The sequence below is a fragment of the Branchiostoma lanceolatum genome, chromosome 3, assembly GCF_035083965.1.
Source record: "Branchiostoma lanceolatum isolate klBraLanc5 chromosome 3, klBraLanc5.hap2, whole genome shotgun sequence".
NCBI lineage: Eukaryota > Metazoa > Chordata > Leptocardii > Amphioxiformes > Branchiostomatidae > Branchiostoma > Branchiostoma lanceolatum.
In genome coordinates, this window is record NC_089724.1 from 8,532,577 (window position 1) to 8,558,370 (window position 25,794).

At 40.7% G+C, this 25,794-nt stretch overlaps 2 protein-coding genes and 1 long non-coding RNA gene across 4 annotated transcripts; 2 read left to right on the forward strand and 1 right to left on the reverse strand.

Moving 5' to 3' along the window:
- The first annotated feature begins 2,193 nt into the window (after positions 1-2,193).
- Positions 2,194-4,894, forward strand: LOC136429254 (neuroglobin-like). The gene is made up of 4 exons (XM_066419117.1): positions 2,194-2,417; positions 2,615-2,741; positions 4,397-4,495; positions 4,674-4,894. Exons 1-4 carry the CDS (start codon positions 2,299-2,301, stop codon positions 4,824-4,826), a joined length of 498 nt encoding a protein of 165 aa, XP_066275214.1. The 5' UTR covers positions 2,194-2,298; the 3' UTR covers positions 4,827-4,894.
- A 3,616-nt stretch (positions 4,895-8,510) lies between these two features.
- On the forward strand, positions 8,511-11,573 carry LOC136430031 (uncharacterized). Its single transcript, XR_010754840.1, has 3 exons — positions 8,511-8,644; positions 9,943-10,180; positions 10,984-11,573. It is a non-coding gene; the product is annotated as an uncharacterized lncRNA (long non-coding RNA).
- A 6-nt stretch (positions 11,574-11,579) lies between these two features.
- LOC136430028 (formin-binding protein 4-like) lies at positions 11,580-25,778 on the reverse strand. 2 transcript variants are annotated; one of them, XM_066420253.1, is made up of 17 exons: positions 25,567-25,778; positions 24,243-24,356; positions 23,589-23,698; positions 22,913-23,081; positions 22,043-22,226; positions 21,314-21,420; positions 20,612-20,837; positions 19,611-19,860; positions 18,658-18,802; positions 18,138-18,170; positions 17,771-17,808; positions 17,071-17,175; positions 16,256-16,389; positions 14,828-15,078; positions 13,839-14,464; positions 13,207-13,394; positions 11,580-12,666 (listed from the first exon to the last, which is right to left on the reverse strand). In XM_066420253.1, the coding sequence occupies exons 1-17, from the start codon at positions 25,661-25,663 to the stop codon at positions 12,534-12,536; spliced, it is 2,910 nt and encodes a 969-aa protein (XP_066276350.1). In that variant the 5' UTR covers positions 25,664-25,778; the 3' UTR covers positions 11,580-12,533. The 2 variants fall into 2 exon arrangements, with proteins under 2 accessions (XP_066276350.1, XP_066276349.1); XM_066420252.1 differs by having other exon boundaries at positions 18,658-18,823.
- Positions 25,779-25,794: the final 16 nt, after the last annotated feature.

The window sequence follows — 25,794 nt, forward strand, 5'->3', positions numbered from 1 at the left end:
ACTCTATTTGCACATTCTCCAGCCAAAAAACGTTTTCTTGGCAACGATTTCAAGCTGTAAACTTCAACATGTGGTTCAGGCATGCGCAGTTGCAGCACGGACGCAGGTGTCTTCAGTATAACGTGCACCAACCAATCAGATGATAGTTGACCTCTCGGTTATTAGAGTGTACTTGCCGCTGATTGGCTGGTTCAATATTGCGTTGTCATCCTACCGTCATTGACAGAAACATCCAGAGCAATGCCACACCTAGACTTTTGCAAAGAATAATAATGTGTGTTCAAAATGTTTTACATGTAAAATTCGGACTCCATGCAGTAAGTAATAGACGTTGATGGGGAAAACTTTACCTTAGTATTGTGATTAATTTTTCTCATATCCGGTGCAGGGTTGGGTGTCTTATGCCTCTGTAACACTTGATGGGATGGGGGAGGGGGGCAACAAAGATGAACTGTTCATTCTCTTTGGTATAGAAAGGGTACCAAGGACCTAGACCTTCTAACGCTGCTAAAGTGACTCTGTTGCTCTAAGTAGCCTTGTCGTTATGTAGTTTATATAGAAAATTACGTACAAACAGACATAGTCGGTGTCACTTTTACTTTCAGGACTTGTCAAGCGGAAAATGACAATGTCCTAATGAACCCATTTACGGTGTTAAGAGATTAAGTCGACTCATTGACTTTGAATTGACGGAAGAAATGACATATGATGACAGGTTATGTACGACCAGAGATACATGTACATCATTGTACATGTTGTACGCTAATATACTTCAATGTAAAGGTATTTGCTTACAAATGCTATCAGGTCGTATCTATACTAGAGTTGCTGAATGATAATATAGATTGTTTAGATATGTTGAATACCACATACAATTCTAATTCAACAGAGGAGTACGAAAGGGCCAAGTCATGGACTTTTGGGCGGAGCTTAAATAAGAGATGGACAGACATCATTTTGAATTTTGTGCTTTGTTCAAACTCACTCCTGATGTTTTTGTAATTTTCCTAATTTTCGCAAATTTTCGCAAAAAGTGCCATAATCAGTACCTTCGTGGGTTTCCGTCAATTTGTGATTTTTTTTGTGTCTATTGGAGTGAAAACCGCTCCAAAGCTTGTCACGAACACCCTGCGCTTTCTCACGGTGGGCATTTTGTGCAAAGTTCGGTAAAAATCTCGAGGGTTTGTATGTAACAAGATACGCCAAAAATAGTTACTCAATCAAGTGGATAATTTTTGTTGATGCTGTGTGAAACGTCTGACTGTTTTGAATTTTATCCAGTTGCTTGAGTAACTATTTTTGGCAAATCTCGAGGGTTTGTTGAAGAATAAAATACATGGATATATATTTTTTTTCAGGGATGTTAATCTTATCCTACCCAGCACTTGCAAAACTTCAACCACGTAAAAATTTCGTTGCCAAAATGTCGTTACCAACTTAAATGTGAAATCCTTTTGATATAGATAGGAATAACATTATCGATAGACCCTTACACCTACCAGATTTTGTCCTGTTTCGATGACTCAAGGCGATGCTACATTTTCGTAAATTCTCTTGTTATCATATTGACGCTGACAAGTCCATTTCCCATGATAGTGTTACAGTACTTACACCCTTCATTAAAAACTACAGTCAAACCTGCCTAGGCGACCACCTCTTCAGCGCGACCACCTGGCCATGGCGACCGCTTTTTCTCGGTCCCGAAAATTGTTGTGAGTGGAATCCTCTTCATGGCGACCACCTGTCCATCGCGACCGTTTTTGCACCCGGGTGGTCGCGTTGGGCAGGTTTGACTGTAATACGAAATTCAAAGCAACAGAAAAGGACAAAAATTGGTGTTATAAATCCAACGTGCAGGTTTATTACGCATGCAAGGGTAACCTGGTCACCAGTCTCTACTGGTAGGGGTGTATTACCGCGCCCAGTCTGCTAAGCATTGGCCTGTTTCTGCCAGCCTGTCTTTGCAAGCCAATCGAGTTATCGCCGACCCTACATCGGGAGCGAACTAAGCCCATAAAACCACCCCCATCCACCGTGTGCGCTAATCTGCCTGGGCGGGCGGGCGTCACTCCCAGCGCCATAGAGATACCGGGGAGCTCCCGATGGTATGGTTACCCGGCTAATGCAAGGGTTAACAATGACTTGTGCAAAATCAGGTCTGAAGTAAAACTCGGCCACCTCCAACGACCAGTCCTAACATTAACATAACTGCCGCATGACGCAATTGAATAACAGGCTGATATCCCTTGCACCCCGTGAGATGAGTCAGTTGGGCCTTCCTACAGAGACAACGTGAACATGTCGACTGACCGGAGCGCTGTCGTGTCCCTGTCGGAGGGAGAGAAGGCCATCATCCGCCGGACTTGGACCGTCGCATCGAAGGACATGGCGGGGAACGGAGCCAACATCCTACTGAAGTCAGTCTTTATTACATGCTTTTTTTTCCGGTTTGTTTGTTTCTGTACCTATCGGTGGACAAATGCTGATACACTCTTTTGACTGAACATAACTTCATCCATATGTGATATTGGATCACTTCTATATTTGCAACACACAATTTGTACATGTAACCGAATATCATATTTTTTAATAATAATTTTCTTTCCATTCCCAGGATGTTCGAGATTAATCCGGACACGAAGAAAGTATTCGCCCAATTCCGGGACATTCCGGACAACCAACTCCGGAGCACGCCCCGATTCCGTGCCCATGTGACCCGGGTTATGGCATCCATCAGTACGGTAGGTGCAGTAGTATACATGATATTCTGTTGTCGACGTGCGTTAAGGCCATTTTGATTTGATTACATGGGTGACATGTTCGCGCGCATCAATTTTCGTCCGTTACAAAAAAGAATCTTAAATCTTGCAAAGCAGCTGCAAAATGAGAAAGTATATTTTGTAGATTGAAAAAGAAAAACGGAAAACAGACTACTAATGTCGTAGAATGACAAAATCAAAGAAGATGTGAAAGAACGAAAATTAAGGCTCAATCTTTTATTAGGTATACCATACTCTGTGTTTATTTTTGTCCACCCTTCCTGACCACTTAGATTTGATCATGAAGGCAACTTTTTTTTTCATTCACACGCTCGCATCAGTTTTGAGGGTCACCAGACAATATCATCCTTATAATCAAATCAATATGGCCTTACGGTTGTGTTTGTTAAAATCCATGATTTTCGTTGAAATATCAAAAGACATATATAGTACCCTTCTGCCATGACCACACCCGCATGCTTAACTTACATTTTCTTTCAAGAAGCGAAAAAAAGAAAGCGGATCGTCGACATTTCTCACTTTTACGTTGTTAGATATTTCGTTATCTCAGTATAATCTTAGTTGATTCTTAAAGAAGAACTAACCCCCATTAACCTTAATCCGCCGGGTTACATAAATCCGCCACTTTGAAAAATAGTCGATTTGAGAGATCTCTAATGAAGGTGTGCACAGTTTAGATATACAGGAGTGCATTATACTAGGGGACGTTGGGTTGGAGATCTGCTTGGACGTATCTTTGGACATATATCTTTTCAGGGTGGCGGAATTATGTACCCTGGTGGAATTATGTTAGTAGATGTTACATGTACGTGAGCTTTGCCGTATGAAATTGTTTGTTCTGGACATCCGCGACAGCAGTCAATTATCTTTATGTTTAGAAATATCACTTAGGTGAAGTGGTGAAGTCAAAATAAGCTCATGTGTGTTATTTGTTCTTTCACTTTTTGTTAAAGTGGTGCGATTACTAAACTTTTCGAGCCAGACCATCATCCATAAGACAAAAGGGATTCACACACACAAAAAGAAGTCTATCGTTCCAATTCACTAATCACTGCGCCATTGTGTCTGTCCTTGTAGGATAGGTCACAGAACAGACATAACAAAAGAATCCAGAGCTAGTTTGAGTTAGGCCCCTGTCACACATTCAGGACCTTCCCGCCACTTTAATTTGCTCCTGACAATTTCTAAAGACTAGAGGGTAACCTCGCCGGCCAACTCTACAGTCTACACTACAAACGCCGGCCAACTCTACAGTCTACACTACAAATGACCGTGCTCCCGACTAACTCCCAACCATGGTCTGGAGAAGGTCGACGTCGGGATGCTACGGTCGGCTATGTGCGACATGAGTTTGATTTGATTTGATTTATTTGACTGTAAAAAAAGTACAGTCAGGGCTACCCAACTAGCCGAAGGCTATTACAAAGGGTTAGCCCTGGGAACAGTACTAGTATTCAATTTTCAATGTAAGTTCAATATAAACTTTCACAAAGCACGTCAAACACACACAAGTTACACACAGTAGTTACTATCTGTTACCGATCTAGCAAGATATATATTTGCGACACAACACCATTTCTTTTACCTATTATACAACATTTTTCCTTTCTTCTTAGGTTGTGAGTTCCTTAGACGACCAGGAGGCTTTGCTTGACTTGTTCAAAGACATCGGCAAAAAGCATCATCCTCCAAGGGTGCCCGCCGAGTATTTCGACGTAAGTTCTTCTGATTATGCATACAATTTAAAGCATTTTAACTAGCTAGTATGCTAAATTTGAACTGTTTCAGATTTGACGATTCAGTCTGTTACTTGAATGATCTGTTTGCATTCCCAGTCATAACTTCCCTTACAAGACGGCAGGGTTTTGATGCAGTACCTTTTCTCTCCGCCAGGTTATCGCCGGGGCCATCCTGTGCATGCTGCAGCGGTGCCTGGGTACAGACTACACGGCAGAAGTGGACGCAGCGTGGACCAAGCTGTACGGGAGTCTCAGCCGTCATGCCAAGGAAGGTCTGAGGGAGGCCGCCGCCATGAAAGCGCCGTGAAGGGCGACAAGCTCATAGAATTTGGATAGCCTCCTTCGCAGACTTCTTGGAGTGGCGGTGTTCATTTTTTTGGGAGAGCGCTGATACGTGATTTTTTACACGGGCCAAGGTTCTCTAATGCCAACTTAGGAAGTTTCGCGGCTGATTGAGTTATGCCGCGGAGGGCCTAGGGAGGCGTTCCTTGGTCAGTGTAAAAAAATCGCGTATCAGCGCTCCCCCCAAAGAACTAAATGCCACCGCTCCAAGAAGTCTGCGAAGGAGGCTAAAACTTCGACAATTTCGCGGGAAAAATCATTGACGCGTTTTTACATAAAAACAATGCATTACAAGGCAATCTAGTGTTATATTGGGCTCTTGTATTATAGGGATCATCAGAAAATCAAAAGATTATTAGCAAAACATTTAAGGTTTTACATATGTATAGTGAACAGCTTTATTGCCTCTCATATTTAAGTCAATGCATAACGGATTGAAAAGAAATTGTGCATTGGGGTAAGCTGCATATCAATTTCTAGTCCAATCTAGTATGCTAATTTTCTTTGGATGGAGAAATAATGTTAACGGCAGCATGTTAAAGAGCGCTAGCATATTATTGACACTACATGCATCATGCTTTCCACTTAAAACAATAAACAATGCATGTATTGCCATCACTTCAAACAGACCATGTCGAGTGTTAGGATAGTAGCAATAGATTAATAAAAGTATAAATATCACCCGTACGAGCTCTCATGCGTCTTTACTGTATAGCAAAGCCCTTACCATGAAGCCCTGGGTAGGGCATGGGTTCCCCTGGTGGACGGAGTACCTGAGAAGGTATGTGCAAATATAGTCCCTCGGGGATGGTCCGGAAAGTTGTGTGCTCGGTGTTTCAATATGGAACCATCAAAATTAGGTACACTGTAGATGATGCACAGTGCACAAATATGTCATCAGCAATTATTAAAAGCCCCCAAAAGGCCCAGAGAGCCTGTTATGGAGGCTACTGGTCCCCTTTGTTTTCGTGATTTCTTAACCATGAATATGGTTATGATGATAAAGACATACGGGCGCATCAAATGATGATAACAAATATCTTAACAGGGAAGTTTTGAAGCGCACAGAGAGTGTGCTAAAATCGCCAGGTACAGAAAAAAAGTGCAGAAGAAACTTTGAAGAAAGTAAGAAGGAGAAACACCGGACGATGATGTTTCTCAAAGACAAAGGAAAGAGCGAGACTTGTTATTTGACTTAATAGTACCTAGTCATGAAAAGTATTCATCCGAGTGCAAACATTTTGTTCTGAGTTGGGATCATAAGTCTGTAGAATACGACCGCCTATGGTATCTATGACATGGTGTCCCTGGTAGTGGCATTTTCAAAATAAAAATCCCACAGGCAAAAGATCAACTAAAACAAAGCTCTTTACGACGTGAAGGGCCTTCTTTCCTGTTTTTCCTCCATACCAGATGTGCGTTCTGATGTTCTTACAATATGTTCAGACGTCACTTGAAAGAAAACATATTTGGGATATTCGATTCTTATCCTTGTCTGTATGGCTCATAATTTCTACAAATCTATTCCCCAGTTTCATGTCAAATTGAACCTAACCCCCCCCCCCCCCTCCGGTCTTATTGACTTCGCCAAGAAGTCTATGTTTTGATGCTTGTCTGTGTCTGTTAGTGAACAGAATAAGTCGAGAACGCCTGGATGGATTGTTGTCGTATTTGGTGTGTTGATGTGTATGTGGGAAATCTCAAGATGATTAGATTTTGGGCGAAGTACTTTGCATGATTAACGAGAAAAGTGTAAAAATGTGTTATATTGTATGAGTGTCTGTGCTGGGTACCAGCTGGCACGTGTTACTGGTGTAGGGGAAGTGTTACTGGTGTAGTAAGGAGATATTCCCATTGGGCCAGGGGTGTTTGACTGTGAAGGCCTAAAACGTGTTGGCTGGCACAAATTGGCTTCTCACTGACTTTTAGATCTTGATCTTGTGAAATTGCACTGTTCCTCAAGGCAAGTAGTTACCTTCGCCGAGAAGGTTATGCATAGGGTAGCGTGTGTATGTATAAGAAGACCAGCATAACTCAAGAATGCCTGGATGGGTTGTCTTGATATTTGGTTTGTTGGTAGGTCTTGGTGAGACCTGAAAATGATTAGATTTTGGGCCCCCTAGCGGCTTGTTAAAGTACTGCAGCGGAAATTCCTGTTTTGATATCTCATGTTTTGGATATGCTATGGAACCGACTTTTGAGTGGTAGATAGCTCTTTGGAAAGAGAGTAAAAGGTATCGGTTTGGACACCCTAGCGGCATTTTCTGGGACTGCAGGAGCAGGTTTTGCTTCAGACTGTGAAAGGGAATAACTCAAGAAGGGCTTGATGGATGGTCATGCTTTTTGCTAAGTGGATAGCTTGAGTGATGATTTACATGATTTAAAACTAATTATGCAAATCAGTATCTAATTTGCATAACTAATGATGAAAATTGATACATCCTCCAAATTCCATGATAGGACTCTCAAACATGTGACATGACCGAGGAAGAGAGAAATAGTAATAAATATCAACTATGCAAATGAAGACCTCTTTTGCATAATTAATGAGAAATACTATAACTCTATAACTTACGTGGTGCTTTGCTTGATTGGATGATAATGATGCAAATCAGATTCTAATTTGCATAATTAATGAGGCAATTCAAAAACTCGCTGTGTTCCATGATATGACTATTCAAATATGCGAATTTGTAACTGAGAAAACTTGATAGATAGAAAATATGCAATTTGTATAATTAATGTTAAACTACTATAATTCCATACTAGTTAATGACGGCAATTTCATACTTGTGGCATTTGGAAGTAGTGTGAATGTGAACACCATTGAACCAAATTATGCTAATATGGAGCTTATTTGCATAATTGATGATAAATGTTATCATAACCTTCTTTGTTTAGCTCATAGTCATACTTTGGACAACTTATGTTATTTGGGTGAAGACGACCAACTGGTATGATTCATAATTGATGAGAAACACTCCTAAGACGTCAGTCATAAAGGTTAAGATCATTTGGAGAAGGTATGAGGTCGTAGAACTCTTGTTTTTCATGTATCTATGACACAGTGTCCCTGGTAGCGGCATTTGTAATCTAAAATTCCACAGGCAAAGCATCAACTATGTACAAAGCTCTCTACAACGTGACGATCCTTTTTTCTGTTTTTTCCCTACACCGGATGTTCTGACGTTCTTACAAGATGTTCAGACGTCATCAGACAGAAATATGTTTGGGATATTCCATTCCTATTGTTTGGCTTATAATTTCTACAAATTGCCCCAACGTTTTATTTTAAATTTGCCCTAAACGTCTTCTCAAACATGATATTTGGTAATTGTCGAGGCTATATGTAGAGGATTTTGTAAAACTTTCTTGCCCCTAACACTCCATCCCGGATGTTCTGACGTTCTTACAAGACGTTAAGACGTCATCAGACAGAAAAATACGCTTGGAATATTCCATTCTTATTATTCTCATGTATGGCTTATAATTTCTATAAATGTATCCCCAGTTGCAAGTCAAATTGACCCTAACCTCTGCAATCCTAAAGATAATATCAAATCGTTTTCGATGTCGAGGCTATATGAACAGGAACTCGAACTTTCTTGAACCTATAAGTTGTGTCTACTCTACCCCCCTCTATCTACATGGACTAGCCTGACAAACGGGTTCTGGATGACTCATAGCTCTTCGACGTCTGTGGCATTCAATCGCCAACCCGCAAGGACAGGTTGTTTTTTCTCAATTTTATTTGACCGTCACCAACTACAGGGACCCACAAAGGTACGTAGTTTAAGTTGTCTTTAAGATACTTTTAGGGAAAAATGCATTTCTTCTGATTTCTTTTTTTTCTGCTGGAAGAAAAGTAAGAGCCTACATGTAACATCTACTAACATGATTCCAACTGGGTGGATAATTCCGCCACCCTGAAAAGATACGTCCCAACAGATCTCCGACCGAACGTCCCGCAGTATAGTGCACTCCTGTATGTCTAAGCTGTGCATACCTGCTGCACTAGAGACCTCTCAAACCCACTGTTTTTCAAAGTGGCGGATTTATGTAACCCGTAGGACTAATCTTAATGGAGGTTATCTGGTAAGGCTAGACGTAAATCCGTTAAATACATTTGTACCGTTTCTCCAAGATGATTGATTATGGATAATATAAAGCATCTCTTCGTTTGGTATATCGCTTTAATCTATCCTGAAAATTGCTAAAAACATGTGCAGTTATATTCTAAGCATTCCAGTGTCATTTCATCAATGTGATATGTGATCCACAGCACAATAGAAAATCAATAACTTGACGCTTTCTGTTATATAAGTTATAGAAGAGAAGGCTGTTCTGTTTAGGTACATTTATTGACATTGCGATATGGCAACATGAAAGGTTGCTTGGCGTGAGGTGGCACCGTATATACCCATTCAATAGAACGCTGTATTCAAGTTGATGGGTAATTAATTGGCAACACTGTAAACATATGTGATTTGCTGCGAGCCTCTTGTAAACACTTTAAGCATTTAAAGTGGCTGAAACTAGGGAAACGTCAACCTGATTACTGGTCGATATCTTGGATGAGTGGAATTTAAATGTGTTACGCTACGTGAACACAGGGTTCTGTGGTGTCGTTTCAAAACAGTGCAGTACACTTAAGGTGGTCGTGCTCAACGTTTATATTTAAGGAGAGAATGCGTCAAAACACTATTTTTCTGTGAACCATGTTTAGTCACGTTTTAACTATGCGTTACAGTTCCAAACCGGTAGTTATGTTGCCATCGACTCTTGAGTATTGAGGAAATAATGTTGATGAGTAAGCATTTCATTAGCTTCTTACCAGGCCTTCTTACGGGGTTATGTAAATTAAGTATCGTTCGGCAAAAATAGGGTGAACAATTTGCCAGGAGAGTCAATCCGCGGGAAAGGTATGATTTCCCCAAACTACGCGGGCGAATGAAACCTTAAGGTGCCGAAGCTCCCCTGGCAAATAATTCTCCCCACAGCCAGTGTAGTTGGTTTGGTACAGAGTAGCATTTTATAGCTACATGGCAGAGAATTACCTCTTTCATATCAACTGCATACAGGGCATTATGAAGTTCCGAGTGCTGTTCGCCATTATCGTTTTGTCGGCGACGACTTCGGTAATCTCCGGAGCGCCTGTCCGGACTTCGGTAATCTCCGGGGCGCCTGTCCGGCCAGGTGGAGACCAGGCTGTAGAGAAGGGGTTCTTTGACAACATCCAGGACAGTTACTGGCAGGCCATGGCCTTACAGCATCAGCTGGCTCAACTGGCTGAACAGATCCAGGACGCTGATGACGACGGTATGTGTGTGCCTTCAACTCAGAGATCAAAATACATCTGCTAATAATGTCACACGGTCTGCGAGCCTAAATGACATTTTCGTCTAGCCTCCATAGCTGGCTCTCTGTGCCTTTTTGGGGGCCGGGGGCTTATAATACACTTTTGCTGATGACTTCTTTTCGCGTACTGGCTCGTTTGTGCAGCCAGCCCGTAACCATTAGACTTAGTATGGGAGCCCTGGAACTAACTAGGATGACACTATTAAAGGCTAGACTTCAGAAAAGGTACTGAAAGATAGAATGTAGGTTCCACGGTAATTGAAGCTGTAAATCCGAGATTTTGGCTACGATAGCCTTTGTGTATGCAGATTTTTTATATCAAAATGTGTAACCTACTCCTGAGTATTCGTGTAGTTTTCCGACCTATGGTTTAGCTTAGTAATATTAATAAGCTTAGTATTAGAAGCCCTGTAACATCTGCATACCTGTACTTACACCGACAGGGGTAAGTACCGGTATGCAGATGTTACAGGGCAACCAAACCAACTACACTGGCTGAACGTACACTAAAAGTTATTCTGATATGTAGACATCCAGGTAACACGCCAAAAACTCAAGCAAACGAATAAAATTTCTAAACCTTTACCATTTTCAAAATTTCATCCAGTTGCTGTAATGAGTAACTGTTTATGGCGTATTACCTGGATGTCTACATCAAAATAACTTATTACTATCATTCAAAGGGACAGGGAAATGCATAAAATCACTGCAGCGTTCAATCTTTGGTATGAGTGCTTATATCTATAATTCCTTTCACCTTACAGACTCCTCTGAAATGGCACACCTCACTGCGCAATGGCATCAGCTACAGGCCCAGGCTCAGCTAATCATTGACCAGGTTTACGGATGATGTCATCAACACGAGTCACAGAAAGGCCCCATATTTGGTCTCCCAAACCTGCCAATCAGCTCCTGCTACCTGTGCACCTATCAGCGACATTTTCACATCTGCACAACTCTCAATTTTAATAAACAGCAGGAGTGAGGTTCTAAATACTAGACCTGAGTCAACTCTATTTAACACTATAAAAAGGATCAAATACCAAATTGTAATATTTTCTATTTCCCCACCTAATACTGTAATTTTTGTTTCTTTCACTGCTACTTTACGCTCACTGTTTGCACGGTCACCCCTGTACCATGAACGTATTATCACTGTGAAAAACCTGTTGTAATTATTTATGATTCCTTCACACATCTGTTCTGAACATTACTTGCCCCCACCGTGAAGTTAAAAGTCAGTGAAAATGTCCATTTTCCTTACACCGTGAAATTTTGCTACCATGATAATAAAGTGAATTACAGTACTGACTGTCTCACTCTACCCTATGAATAAAAACAACACTTCTTGAAACATGGGTTGTCTGAGTTTATAATATTTACTTTTTTGACTGACCTGTGACTTGTACGATGACATCACTACATAGCAGTGACCAATAAGGCAGGTGACATGTATTATGGCTATTCCATTCAAAAAGTGCAGGGGAAGGAAACACTCTTTAAACTCATATCACTTTGTCATTTCTCCATAAACTTTTTAAATGGAATATCCCTAAATCAAATGCTATATAAATTCTACTACATGTACCTCTATTGCCAGCTTTCCTCAAGTCACGTGGATGGTTTCAAATCAGAATAAGATGAAATTCTACTTCCATTAAATATGAATAAACTGCTGAGAAATACGTTACCACAATCCAGAATTTCAGATGTTGACAACATGGCCTAGTTACATTATCTCACATGTCTTGCAAGACAACTGCAGCAAGTCTTCCCACTATGTCGTAGAATGAAGCCAGTCATAATTTTTGCACAGAGAAGACTTGATTTGTAATAATGGGACTATGATTCTGCACATTGAAAGTGAGTTGAATTTACAACTATGAGACCATAAATGTTACAGTTATCATAAATTCTATTAAACATGTATAGAGCACCTGCACCACTCATTTATGCAGGGAGATTTTATACCTAATTTTAATCAAGTCAATCAAGATATCAATGCCGAGTATACAAAATAAGAAAAACTAATAGTACATATCAAGCATAGAATTGCATCTTTTTGAACTAAGTTAAACACCAAGCATTGATGCTTTTGCTTAACCGATTTGTATGCGGCAAAGCTAAATTTTCGTAATTTCCAAGTCAAGACACTTTTTGAGCTATCAATGTGTCATCAATATTCATTGTTGAAAAGTACCCATCAAAAATGAGTTTTGATCCTCCAAAAGCCACAGAGACAAATTGCTGTGACTACACACTACATACTTTTACAAAAAGTGTACAAAGGTTGAGAGAAGTCAGTTGAACAGTGTTACGTGTCGGGTTTTAGGAACCCTATCGGAGAGTTACTCCCACTCCCTCCCTCGTTCATCCGCCGCCGTTTTACCCGCTCTCTCCAGTCCACAGTTACCGCCTCGAAGTTGGGGTTGTACGCGGCTCCTCCACTGTGGACGTTTAATAGGAAAACCAACGGTTAGCAGGAACAACCCTCTGCAAGTGGAGTTATCTAGCAATACTGAGGAGTGGGCCCTTTCTTACATACCAAACGTGGAGTAGAAATATCTGAGCATATTTCTCATTGCTAAAAACGTGATGGAAAACTAAGGAAGTCGAACAAACAGGATTCTGCTTAAAATGATATTACAGCTTAATGAGTGAGTGAGTGAGTGAGTGAGTGAGTGAGTGAGTGATTGATTGATTGATTGAGTGAGCCAATGAGTGAGTGAATGAAGTCAATGAGTGAGTGATAGAGTGAGTGAATGAGTGAGTGAGCCAATGAGTGAGCCAATGAGTGAGTCAATGAGTGAGTCAATGAGTGAGTCAATGAGTGAGTCAATAAGTGCATGCACGAGTCAATGAGTGCGTGCGTGAGTCAATGAGTGAGTGACTGAGTGAGTGAAAGAGTGGTGAGTGAGTGAGTAAGTGACTGAGTAGTAGTCCATAACAAAAACAAGACTTTATGCAAGTGCATCCCAGGTACTGACCTCTCCAGCTGCTGTTTCTTCCACTCCTCGATGCGTTTCTGTGTGCGGACCTTGTCGTCCTCCTCCTCAGAGTCCTCCTCCATCTCCTTCTGCTCCTGCTCCACCTCCTGTTTGATCTTCTGCCACTTCTGCACCAGGTGGGGGATCTTCTTGTTCTTCAGACCTCCCGCCACCGCCGGACGCTTCATCTGGTGGATGTGCAACATTACAAGATTAGAGAGACTGTAGGTTGCCCTGAGGAATGGAACACAGAGACAGGGTCTGCAAGAACAGAGATGCTCTCAAGACTGACTTTGGCCACGACGCTGGGCGGTACTTTATTGTGACCAATCAAAGTTAAAGTCCTCCCGCACCAGATGGTGCATAGTGCAGCACCCATCTCTGTTTCAGTAGCCCTTGGGCCACACAACTTTGTGCAATCACTACAGCAGGGGGCTAATCCATTGGTAGTGACCAGAACTGTCTCTAATCCAGCGCAGATTTGTCAAATCACCCCCATCCCAAAATATGGTGGAACAGGTGGGATGTGATCCAAACAAGACCTTTACAGCAGGCAGAAATCTAGAATTACATACATGCATGCACAAAGGGAACTTTAGGAGTATGTTTTAATCAGAAAACGTGATTCTCACCTTTTTCAGCTTCTTGACTTTAGACGGTCCCGGAGACCCCGACTTGACAGGTGGAGCTGATACAGCTGCGCTGCTGACTGCAGGTGCTACTGGAGCGCCAATCACAGGCTGGCTTACATACGGCATGGGGCCCCCTCCCACGACGGGACCAGCTACAGCCGTGGTCATTGGTCCGTACATGACTGCTGGGGCGCTGGGTGCACCTATCATTGTGCTGCTTGCAGAATGCGTGCTCTGATAGCGGATGGGTGGCTGGGCGAGGATGACTGGTTTGGAAGGCGGTTTTGGCTGGTCGTCCTTTTTGGTCTCTGTCATGTCTTCCTCAGGCTTGGTGTCTTCCATCTCAACATCACTGATCTCCCCTTCCTCTGGGGAGTCTGGGGGAGGAGGGGGAGGGGGGCTGTCAGGCGGTGGGGGAGGGGGTGCCGGTTGAGTACCAGGGGGGAGGGGAGGTTCATCCCCAGGGGGAGGGGGTTCATCAGGGAGAGGGGGTAGGGGTGGTTCAGGGGGGAGAGGAGGGGCACCGGGGAGAGGGGTGAAGGATTCAGAGGGGAGGGGGGCAGGTGCTGGGGGGACAGTTGATACTGGGGCAGACGCAACACTGATACTGGTGACTTGTGGTTGAGCTGTAAAATAAACCAACAAGAAATTGTTACAGTCACTACAATTTAATGATCCTACAATTGTATTTAAAGTCTAAAAGCATCTTTTTTTAAATTCCATGTCTTTTGACCAGGGCTGTCTCTGAGACCCATCCCTACATCCTGGGACGTAAATTTTCTTGTTGGGAGGACAGAAATTTTACCCAAAATAAAACTGATGAATGATTTTTGTAAGCTTAAAATGACAGATTAAACAATGAAAATCAACAATATGCGCTCCTATTATTAGTCCTAATGAATGAGTGGGACGGAAAAAATTCAAAGCTTAAGACAGTGACTGCTTTTGACATATACTACTAGAGATATATAGTGGTCGACTGTACTAACCTGATGGAAGGAGGTACGCATAATCTGAACCTCCGCTTGTTGACGCAAACACCTCTGTCGAAGCAGCACTACTTGTCACGGACCCCTTTGCCGAGGTGACTCCTCCACGGCTGCTCCTCCCGTGTCCCGGTGCCGTGGTGACAGTTGCCATGGCGATAGCCTCTTGACCGGCCCCAGCAATGCCGTCCTCTGGGTACTCCCACTGCGACTCTCCCGTGACCGTGTTCATGTAGTAATAGCGCCTGTGGGTCCTGGGGGAGGGGAGGGGGGGCGGAAGAACAAACACCAGCAGAATGAGTACCCTCCTACTATACAGCCAAGCACCGACTAACACTTTCAAAAAAGTGCTTGTGAGAAGGTAGGAAAAGTAGGAAAAAACATAAAATCCCTGCAAACAACTGTACATCAGAAGGGGTTAGGACTGGGGCAAATATAGCATCTGAAAGAGGACAGAACCATAGCATTAATATTTCACATAAAATTGAAGAAATGCAACTAAATGTGTGCCCTAAACTTTGAACACAGTATTGCAATGTCTTAGAACAATGCATAGGGGAACATCTCTATGGACACACATTTGTAGCAGTCAACTCTACACCTCCCACTGTATAACCCGAAACAGGGCCTTAGAGGGGAAGACTGCCCAACACAACTGCGCTGCAGTTAAGAATGATGATCAAAATGCGCATTGAACCATCCTGGGATGGTCCACAAGCCATGCCGGCCCCACTGGCTGAACCTTTTGATTTGCAAGGGGACAACCATCTGAAAAGTCGATGGTTAGATTTTTTGTACAGGGGAGCCATGTATTATAACCAGGGCACTCTCAGACCCCCTTTTGTATCAGGAGCCTGTAAGAACATCATGATAAATAGTAGTTGGCACAGAAATCAGAAAATGATTGATAAAAAAACACAACTGCAGTAGAGAGGATAATGTACCACTGACCTCGTGGATCCTGACTCTCCCGCGAAGTCTCGGCACGCCGTTCGCTCCTTGTGGTTGGTCAGGGGAAAGCAGAGTCGTTCGTGTCGTGATGCGGATATTTCCTGGCTTGCTCAACACATATCGCAGAACACCAAACCATTTTTATATAGAGGCTAGTCCTCTACCAATCATGATTTTTTAAATTTTCGTTTTCCTGGGTACCAAGAACTTCCTGTCAATATCTCTCTGCAATCTTCATGCTGTAGTCCAGAGTTGCTGAATGTGGGTCTTGATGCCTGGGACCTCTCTTTATTTCTCCCCTCGCCTCTCTCTCATTCTGTCAATCTCAGTTGTCAACTTTTCTCTAAGGCTTCATTGATTGGTGGAAGGAGAAACACACACAGGCATGTGGCAAGAAGTGCATGGACACTCTGAGACACCGGGAAAAGTTTTTCCTCTCTAAATTTTTTCCGGAAAAAAATTCCAAAATCTTTTCCCTACCTGTCCCAGTGGCAAGTCCATCCCCGTGGGGCCGCGTGAAGTTCGTAATTCTGAAACTGCCAGTCGGCTTCCTTGAGCTTGCGGAGGAGGTGCTTGGACTCCAGTGCGCCTTCTCGCCAGTCCAGGATTCGGGTCTGTACAGTAACATCATCAGAGCTCATCATAAAAAAAGTTCAGTAACAGCTAGCTAGTGTGCATATATACGTACAGATGTGAGTCTTCAGTTGTCCTGAATCATACAGTAAAGAATTGTAAAAATAAAACTTAACACAAACATATGGTCAATTTTGAAATGTTCTCAGTGATTTCATTTTCGCAATTTTTTCAGTTACCTCTTTACCACAAATTCATGAAATTGTGATATACATTTCCGATGTATTACTACCTTACTACTGAATACTTTTTTAACTGTGAACTTGAAACACTGCAAAAACCTCCTTTTCACGTCTACTGCAAAATTAAGTCCTCACGAAAATAAATGAATTTACAGTATAATCATCATCATCATCATACAATGTATATATGTTTGGACATATACAAGAACATATCTAATTACATATTCAATGAAATCAAACAATATAAAACACAGAGTGAAGCAAGAACATTTTTCCACATTAAGCAATTTCAAAAACTAAACTTAACAGTAATTGTCACCAGTCTTGTAACGCGGTGTCTGGCCATTCTTCCACCAGCAGTCGTCGAAGGCTGACCAGGGTTCTTCTGTCGGTTATTTTTGCATACACCCAAACATTATAGTTATACACCAGAGTAAAGCCTAATACAAATTTTGATCTAATCAAACAACTGTGTCTCACCTCCATTTCTATAAGCAGCACTTGGAATTTACTGAGCTGCTTCCTGGCGATGTTCAGGAACTCCAGCTTGGCACCGATGGTGGAAGCCAGCTCAGATATCTCAGTCTGCATGGGAGGAAAATAACATTCATGTAAGGGTTGGATCAGGAACAGTGTGGGTTACATCTAACAGTCGTTGTGAAAACCTTCCCAACAATTTCTTTTATCTTTCTACTGTAATTCTTGATTTGTTAACTGTAACTTAATTTTAGCTGATTTAACGGTCACTAGTCAACAGCTAAAATTTCATCATCGCTAATATTTGATCACTAATATTTGAGACAGTAATGTTTGTTGCCACCGTTAAAATTGAGTGCTGTGACCTACTACATGTACATTTTCCCCCAACCGCTATATTTTCCTGCCGTTATATTAAAGTGATTTTACAGTATCTATCGGCCATTGCCTGGGACTAAACAAGTACATACATCACTCCATATTGCCCTATCCAACATCGTTGATGGGAAGGTCTCGACATAAGCAAGTACGCAACATCGTTTGTCCTTTTATCTTTACTATTCTTCCTCTCCCATCTTTCTCGACTTAATGAAGAGTACCGGTAATACCATACGATTGAAGCAAAGAAGTTGAAGCGATAACATTGAATATTAATCTAATCATAAAAATAATACATTTAAACATCCAAACGATAGGGACCTACCTTTAATTCTTTTTCTTCTTTGGCCTTCTTCCTTGAGGCTGGAAAGTTACACATCATTCAGTTAGCAAATCTTTAGAAATTATGATAAAAATTTCTCATCTTTCCAACGAATATAATAGCTTTGGGCTGCTGCAAAGGAATATCAAATGCTTTCCTTCAGGTAAAAGCCTTTTTTTAGGGTTTAACCTGGTAATGCGTGCTCATATAATACATGTACATAGTATACTATTTTACAGACAAAAATTTGATGTTCTTTTGACTTTATACCTTTACGGTGTAATCATATTTTCATGAAAAACATATTTAAATTCCTACATCAAAAACTCCACAACATACAACATAACCCCATTTGTAAGACAGTACATACCCATGTCAAGTAGTGATTCACTATCCTCCTCACCTGCAAATTTGCAAAGCGACAAAGAAAATCAACAACAGCAACAAAGATACACAGTCAACACAGTCAACACATTCTCATGGTGGGTCAAACTGATATGCAGTCCAGAGAGATACCCACTTTTACATGTTCAGTTGGTATAAGTTTTCACAATCTTTCAAAAATTTTCATAAATCACCAGTATGATTCATAGGTAAAAGATGTTTCAGAAGAATTTCTAGTGAAAGAAAAATGTAGATGACTAAATCTGTAAGGTCTATTTCAACAAGAGGGAAACAGTTTAAGTGAACTAAAACTAGTTACAAATTAACAGTGAAAACTATCTGAAACTCTTAGTCTTACAAGAATTTATCTAGTTGCCTGTTTTATTTTGTATTTACATGAATTAAAAGTAGTTAACCTTCTCCATGCCAAAGAAGCCTTTTGCCACCAAATCTGTATTGGTTCCAGGGTTAGGCAGCAGGGAGAAGGTTAAGAAGAGCATACGTACCAACTGTGTCATCATACTGAGTTGACACGTCTCTAGTTTGTGTTGGGGTTGTCGGCCTACTGGACTTCTGTTTAGCCACTGCGAGCAGCAAGGCCGGTGAGTACCCCCCCTCCTCCTGGTCACCCTCCTCCTGCTTTAACTCTGCCTGGGGGGTAGACACAACATCCTATATGGATGTGGGGTACTCTCAGTTATAACGGTAGGATCTTTTGTTGATACATGTAAGTTCATGTTAGACGTCCAGGTACAGATATTTAAAGACAAAGACAATCTTTACAATTGGTAAGATATGGAGATATGGAGATGCGGGGTATTATCAGTTATAACAGTACTAGTAGGAGGTTTTAACTGCTTGATAGTACATGTACATGTAAGTTCAATATGGTTAGACATCCAGGTAAACAATATTTAGAGGCAATACAATCTTTACAATTGGATGAGATATGGAGATGTGGGGTATTCTCAGTTATAACGGTTGGGCGTTCTTCTTGATACAGTGATAAAGGTTAGACATCTAAGTAGGTGGTATCTTTTCAGGGCTCAAAATACATTTCTGGGTCAATTTGCACTGGTGAAGATGAAAAACAAATTACTCGCACCAAGCAAAAATTACTTGCACTGTTGTACAACCAACTTTTTGCATATTCGGGAAAGTATGATGCCCTTATTCCCCAAGATGGCGGCTTTTAAATTGCTTGGTTCAAGGCTACTAAATGTGTCGCAAACTCGTAAAAATGCAAATTTCAAAGACAGCCCATTCTACATACAGCTGGATAAGATTCAAGAACGTAATCTTCCTATCTTATACAGTAGCTGTTTGAATTGTCTTTAAATTTTTCTTGACAGCTACAAACTTCTTAGCTACAAACTTCACAACAAGAGAAGATGTATCTGGAGTGCAAAAAATTTTTGAGAAGTGAATTTGTAGTTGCTTAAAATTCAGTTAATTGTACCTTTTTCCTTTCAAGTGCAAGGTCCAGTTGCTTGTCAATGTCAAATTCTTCCTCGTCCTCTTCTTCCTCTTCCTCCATGTCTTCTGTCCCAGCTAGTTCTGTTGCAGAAGTTGTTGCTGTTGTTGTTAGAATGTTGTTGAATGCTGGAACTCTCCTTGCACTGAGAGGCAGGGTGTTAGGATCAACATCTTTAGTAGGGGGTGTTGCTGCACCCTCGAGTTCTGGTTGGAAGGGGGAGGCTGTGTCCATGCTGTGAAATAAAAATTGAATCTTCAATTTTATGTCATACCTGGGCCTTGACAACTTTTGATATTGGGTGTCCCGGACCGTATTTTATGGGCTACTTGTATCCCGCGGACTTCCATAGAATGATTTTAATGTGCTTCACATGTGTTGCTATAGAAAATTTCAATTTCGGGTTTGGATGATAGAATTGATGTTCTTCCAGCATTTCTCTTTAGGACATCAAATTTTCTTAAATTCTGGCACATTTTGCATTGAAAGGTGTGTTTTGTTGGGTATGACTATGAGGTGCTCCAATCCGTGGTCAGGCTGGTACCTCAGGTGACTACGTTGTATTCTCTGTGTACATGTTCACATGTACATCATTCAGGACTATTTCATTCAATAATTGTGGGGGCAGGATATATTTAAGAAGCTTGCCTTAAGTCAAGATTGAGTGAAGTTACCTGCACACAGAACTTCTGCTATCTTCTTCTATAATTCGTACAATAAGGGTAAGGCATATAGACATGTAGTACACACTACTGATATACACATAAACAATCATTAATCAAAATAACTATAACAACACTTCACATGTGTTGTACCATACATACATGTAATGATAGAGCTATTAGGACTTTGTAATCTGTATTTCTGTTATATCTTATCTGACCCTTACCTCTTCCATCATGACCTCAATGAAAAAGCGGCCTGCATGCCGATTTGAGCTTCTTGATAATAAACAAAGGTTCAAACAAATAAACAAACAAATGCACCTCTCTTCTTCTTGCTGTAGTTCTACCCCATCCACGTCTTCATCTGCAGGTTTGACAGCGAGGTGTTGGAGGTGGGAGGGGAGGACGGGACCGATGAAGGACAGCTCGTCCTCCGTAGGGTCCACGCTGTCGGAGTTGGTGGCAATAACCGAGGCCGTGCTGAGGTCTGGGACAGACAGCTGTGGTGCTGGGGGCGGTGGCTCCTCATCTTTGGCCAGCGGGAATTCTTCAGAAAGAAATGTAATAGTCATGACCCATTGTTCCCTGTGTTGGCATCGCTAGATGTCCCTGTTCAAGGTTCAATAGTCATGAGGATAGCTTGTGTTGCACGATCTCTCGCTGCCGGGGACTAATTACACGTAGCACCCCCGAGAGTCTAGAAGGGCCGGTTAGTCGGGTGGGCTACTAGGAGAAAGATTTAGTCAGACTAGTCATGGAGGAAGAGGGCAACCAGCCCGACATGATGAGTCATGATGATCCAAGTAGAAAAGAAACTGCTGTCATCATGTACACATCTCGTACTATATGTGTTCTTCTACATTCACATTTATATCACTGTCTAGTTTCTAAATGAGACAATTTTTGTCAACATTCTAAAACAGAAAAAGTATCTTACATGTACATGTATTTGTAGCAATTTGTATCATATACTAGTTGTTGAAATTGTAATTTTCTCAGGAAATGAAGAAAACACAAACTTACCTTCATCTGGAATTACAGGGATCTTGGCTGCCTGTTTAGGCTGAGTTTCCTCAGCAGCTGGTGCGTCAGGCTCTGAAGCAGTGCCCTCTTCTGACAAAGCACTGGTACTGCAAGCCAAATAATTTCAAAATTTTTAGTTCGAAGAAACAACTTAAGTGTTGATTATTGTTCACTCACTGTCTACAAATAAAGTACATAATCATGCTTATGCTCTTGAAAGGAAGGTGTACAGTATCAGGGCTCGAAATTCATTTTTGGGAATAGCTGCGTGCACTGGTGTAACCAACCAAAAACAATTTTAGGTGCACAGAAAGAATTTTGGGTGCACAGCATGAAACAAAGTTGAATGTCAGCAAAATATAATTACAAAGTTAAACGCTACTGCTTCTCTTAAGAACTTCAATCTGTTATTCTATTGCTAACTTTGAAATTCCAAACAAGTAATTCATCAAACAAAGTACAACATTGGTTATACTGTATCTATTTTTCTGATACTTAGATTTCAAGAATATTCTGTATACTAGACTAAGTGTACAATACTACCTTTACCCTATAGCGTACTAAAATTTCTAGGCACAGTCAAAAATCAGAGGCACAAAGGTGCACATGCACCCAGTATTTCAAGCCCTGAGTACCACTGAGAATACTTGTAATAAGTTATAACTGTTCATGAGATCAACAACTGCACATGTGAGCTCATAGTACACAATCCCCTTCCACTATACTTACCCATTTTCTGTCGTTGTGACCCCATCCTGCCCAGCGACCAGTGCAGCCTGCGAAACGGCATCGTAGTACTTCCTCACGATCTGTGGGATCTCCCACTGGACTTCGTTGGTGACAGTATGCCAGTAATACACACAGCCGGTACCCTCGTCTAAACACTCCTGCCATTCAAGGGCTTCTCTAGCCACTAAGGAAAGAAGAACAACAACATCTCAGTTTAACATGTTAACTATGTTTTGCTACGTGTTCTGTAATGTTTTATGAGTGGGTCATGACACCAGCAATAGCTGCCTATATCCCACATGTATTGTACCGTTGCAGTTCTAATAAAATAAAATAAAAATCAAGATAGAATGTAATTCATGACTAGTTAACGGTAACTGAATTTTACAGTCACTAGTCAACCACTAAAATTTCATCATTGCAAATATTTGAGAGTGATGTTTGTTCCAATTTGTTAAAATCAAATACTGTTAACTACTCTCTTTTCCCCAACTGCTGTAATTACCAACGGTCCCTCAATATTAAATGGATTTACAGTACTGTAATTCTTGTTTCTTTCACTGTTACAGAAACTTTATGTTCACTGTTTTCATGGTCACCTCTGTACCTTGAACTTATCATCACCATGAAAAACCTGTTGATATCATTTATGATTCCTTCACACATCCGTTCTGTAAATCACTTGCTGCTACCGTGAAGTTAAAAGTTCAATGAAAATGTCCATTTTCCTTACACTGTGAAATTTTGCTACCATGAAGATAAAACGAATTACTGTACAGTATGTCCCCATACTAGCTATAGTAATTAGTATCTTTACAGCTTTCCTGACCACTGCATCCAACAATGGATATACACAATCGTGTTCCTTACATTCTGGGTCTACAGAAGGGGCCACTGCCACTGGTTCTGTTGCTGTAGCCTCTACACTAGCTGCTGCTGCTGTTGTTGTTGTTGTTGTTGTTTGCTTCTCTTTTGTTTCATCTTTTCCATCTTCAACTTCAGTATCATCAGCTTCAGGCACATCTAGGGCATCAATTTCCTAGAAAAGCAAATTTCTAATCATTATGACAATCATCATGAAAGGAGTTTTACCAATAAGGACTATCCCATTTTTATCACTTTTTAAATCTTTTTTACATCTAATTATACATACATGTACATGTCAAGCTATTTGAATATGGAGGGATACAAAGAAGAACACAACTCAGCTACATTTTATTTAAATTGTATCAAACTTCAAAGAATCATTTGGGTAGATTATGGCTGTCTTCAGCTTTAATCTTTTTCTCCGTTCCACTCATTGTTTAGGAGCCCCTGAAACTACAATTGTCATGACCTTCATTATGAAGTTCAGATCTTTTGGATGGATGGGATAAACTGTTGTCTGTCCCAACAAGCAAATTTCCATCCCAGGACAAAAAAAAGGATCCCAGAGACAGCCCTAGGCCTGGGGTAGATGTTTTTACCTGATAATGACTTAGGAAAAAAAAATCAAAAATGTTTTTGAAAAATGGGTCTAACTTTGAGGCTGGCAGAGCCGACTTACTGCAAGGAAATCAGCTACTTTGGAATCTATGTCGTCACTGCCCTTCACTTTTTTGCTAGCTGCAAGGGGGAGCTTCTTTGGCTGAGTTGTCACAGGGGGAGGAGCTGGAGCTAGAGACAAAAAACATGATTGAATAAACTATTAGCGAATATGACAATGATTGTGATCTACAATGTAAGTAGAGTTATTGAATTCTAAATGCAATGTTGCTCATATAAAACTGAGCAACATTGATGCTTTGATATGTTGATGAAGGCTAGACATCCAGGTAATTTGAAGATACGCCAAAAATAGTTACTAGTACTTAGTACTCAACTTTCTAAAGTGACTGGAATTTCACAATTTTATACAGTTGCTTGAGTAACATTTTAGGAGTATTGATGCCAATTTTGAATGTCAAAAGTGAATACTGTAAATACGAGAAAGATTCTTCACCGCAAACTTACATGTAAAAACTAAAACCAGTGTTTTCATTAAATACAGTATGATTATACAAATGTAGCACGGCCACAAATACCTACAGCGAAATTACATCATTGCAAACTTAAAGGCATTCTATGATTTACAGTACTTTGATTGATGTAAATTTTAGAGATGCCATGAATATCCAAACTATAAAAAATCTATGTCAAAGAATCCCCTGTGCAAACTCACCAGCAATTGGTTGTTTTTTCTGCTGAGTTTCCCTGGTGTCTTTCTCCTCGTCCTCCTCATCACTGTCATCATAGTTACCAATCAGACCAATCAGGGCATTCGCTTTTGGCGTCACTGATAAAGACAGATCAACATCTTTATTTAAAACTTTATATCAATATTCTATTCTATCCCTTGGGGATATATAAATATATCATACATGTATATTCATATTAATCATAGGAACGCCCTGCAGCAGTGTTCATGGTTGCTTTTAAAAATTGTGTGAATAATAAGATTTCGATAAAGTGATGGAATTCGTGGAATTTATACAGACATGGTTGGAGCATATTTCCAACAGATACGTAAGGCCACACCAAGTAATTTTTATGGATGACATCAGCGCGCTCGTTAATTTTCGCCTGATTTCGAAATAAAAAACAAGAAATTTCATTGCCCTCCGACGGTGGTCAACATGCCCGAAAAACTGGAAAATAAGTTGTAAACGTTGTAAGTCTAAGGTGTTTCATTGCATATGAATACCCAGTGTAGTTTCTCCCCATAATGGTATGACATTGGCTGTTTTCTGCGTTTGTTCTAGTTGATTAAGCTGTATACACATCTTCAAGAACAGTTTAATGTTGACAGTCTAAGGTGTTTCATTGCATATGAATACTCAGTGTAGTTTCTGCCCATGATGGTATAATAACAAGCTGTTTTCTGCATTTGTTCTAGCAAGGACATTATATAAATAATGGGGGGGGGTCTAGTTAATTGAGCTGTATTACACAAAGTGTTTCATCACATGAATAGCCAGTGTAGTTGCTTCAGATGATGGTACAACAAGCTCTTTTCTATATTTGTTGTAGTTAGTCTATTGCAATGTATACATGGACATGTTCATAGAATCAAGGAGGTTTTATATTATATATGAAACCTCATTGGTTGAATACAGGAATAAAAGACCTGTTGGTCATGATATTATATTTCGCTGCCTCAATTCTTGTTTAACAAGATTTATGATCTCAAAATTTGAAAATATAGGAATCTTGTTTTTTTTGGCTCGCCTTGTTTTTTTTTCGCCCTATCTCATTAATTTTGGGGTCTGCCAAGGATGTCATCCATAAAATTTACTTGCTGTGGCCTAATTTACATAATTTGGATGGGCGACTCAAATTTTGAGTCAAAACGTGGAGAATGGAATCAGTACAAGTCAGTAGCGTTCTTAACACAGCAGAGGAATTTACAGACAGCTTATTTTATTCCCATCACTCATGACATTTCCTCCTACTAGTCCTAGGAAAAATAAATTCCTTCTTTCACAACAACCAAAAAAAACCCTCACCATTCACGTTGTCTTTTCGTATCGTGGTCTCGATCTGTAACATCGGTCTCCTCCTCCCTCCAACCGAGGGTACTTGACGCTCCTTTCTTTTTCCCATTCTCGTGCCTCGCCTTCTTATAACCACTAAAATTACCAAGAAAATCTAACAAAAGATCAGAAAAATTTCATCTCATGGAAGCCATTTTGTTTCCCAATGCATTTTGGGAAAGTTCTAAAAGAACCTACCTG

Coding starts and splice junctions, on each gene's coding strand:
- LOC136430028 (XM_066420252.1), bottom strand. CDS start 25,663: ATGGGAAAAAGAAAGGAGCGTCAAGTACCCTCGGTTGGAGGGAGGAGG. Junction 24,357..25,566: donor ACGAAAAGACAACGTGAATG/GTGAGGGTTTTT, acceptor TGTCTTTATCAG/TGACGCCAAAAGCGAATGCC. Junction 16,390..17,070: donor TGCTGCTTATAGAAATGGAG/GTGAGACACAGT, acceptor GTTACTGTACAG/ACCCGAATCCTGGACTGGCG.
- LOC136429254 (XM_066419117.1), top strand. CDS start 2,299: ATGTCGACTGACCGGAGCGCTGTCGTGTCCCTGTCGGAGGGAGAGAAG. Junction 2,742..4,396: donor TTATGGCATCCATCAGTACG/GTAGGTGCAGTA, acceptor CTTTCTTCTTAG/GTTGTGAGTTCCTTAGACGA. Junction 4,496..4,673: donor TGCCCGCCGAGTATTTCGAC/GTAAGTTCTTCT, acceptor TCTCTCCGCCAG/GTTATCGCCGGGGCCATCCT.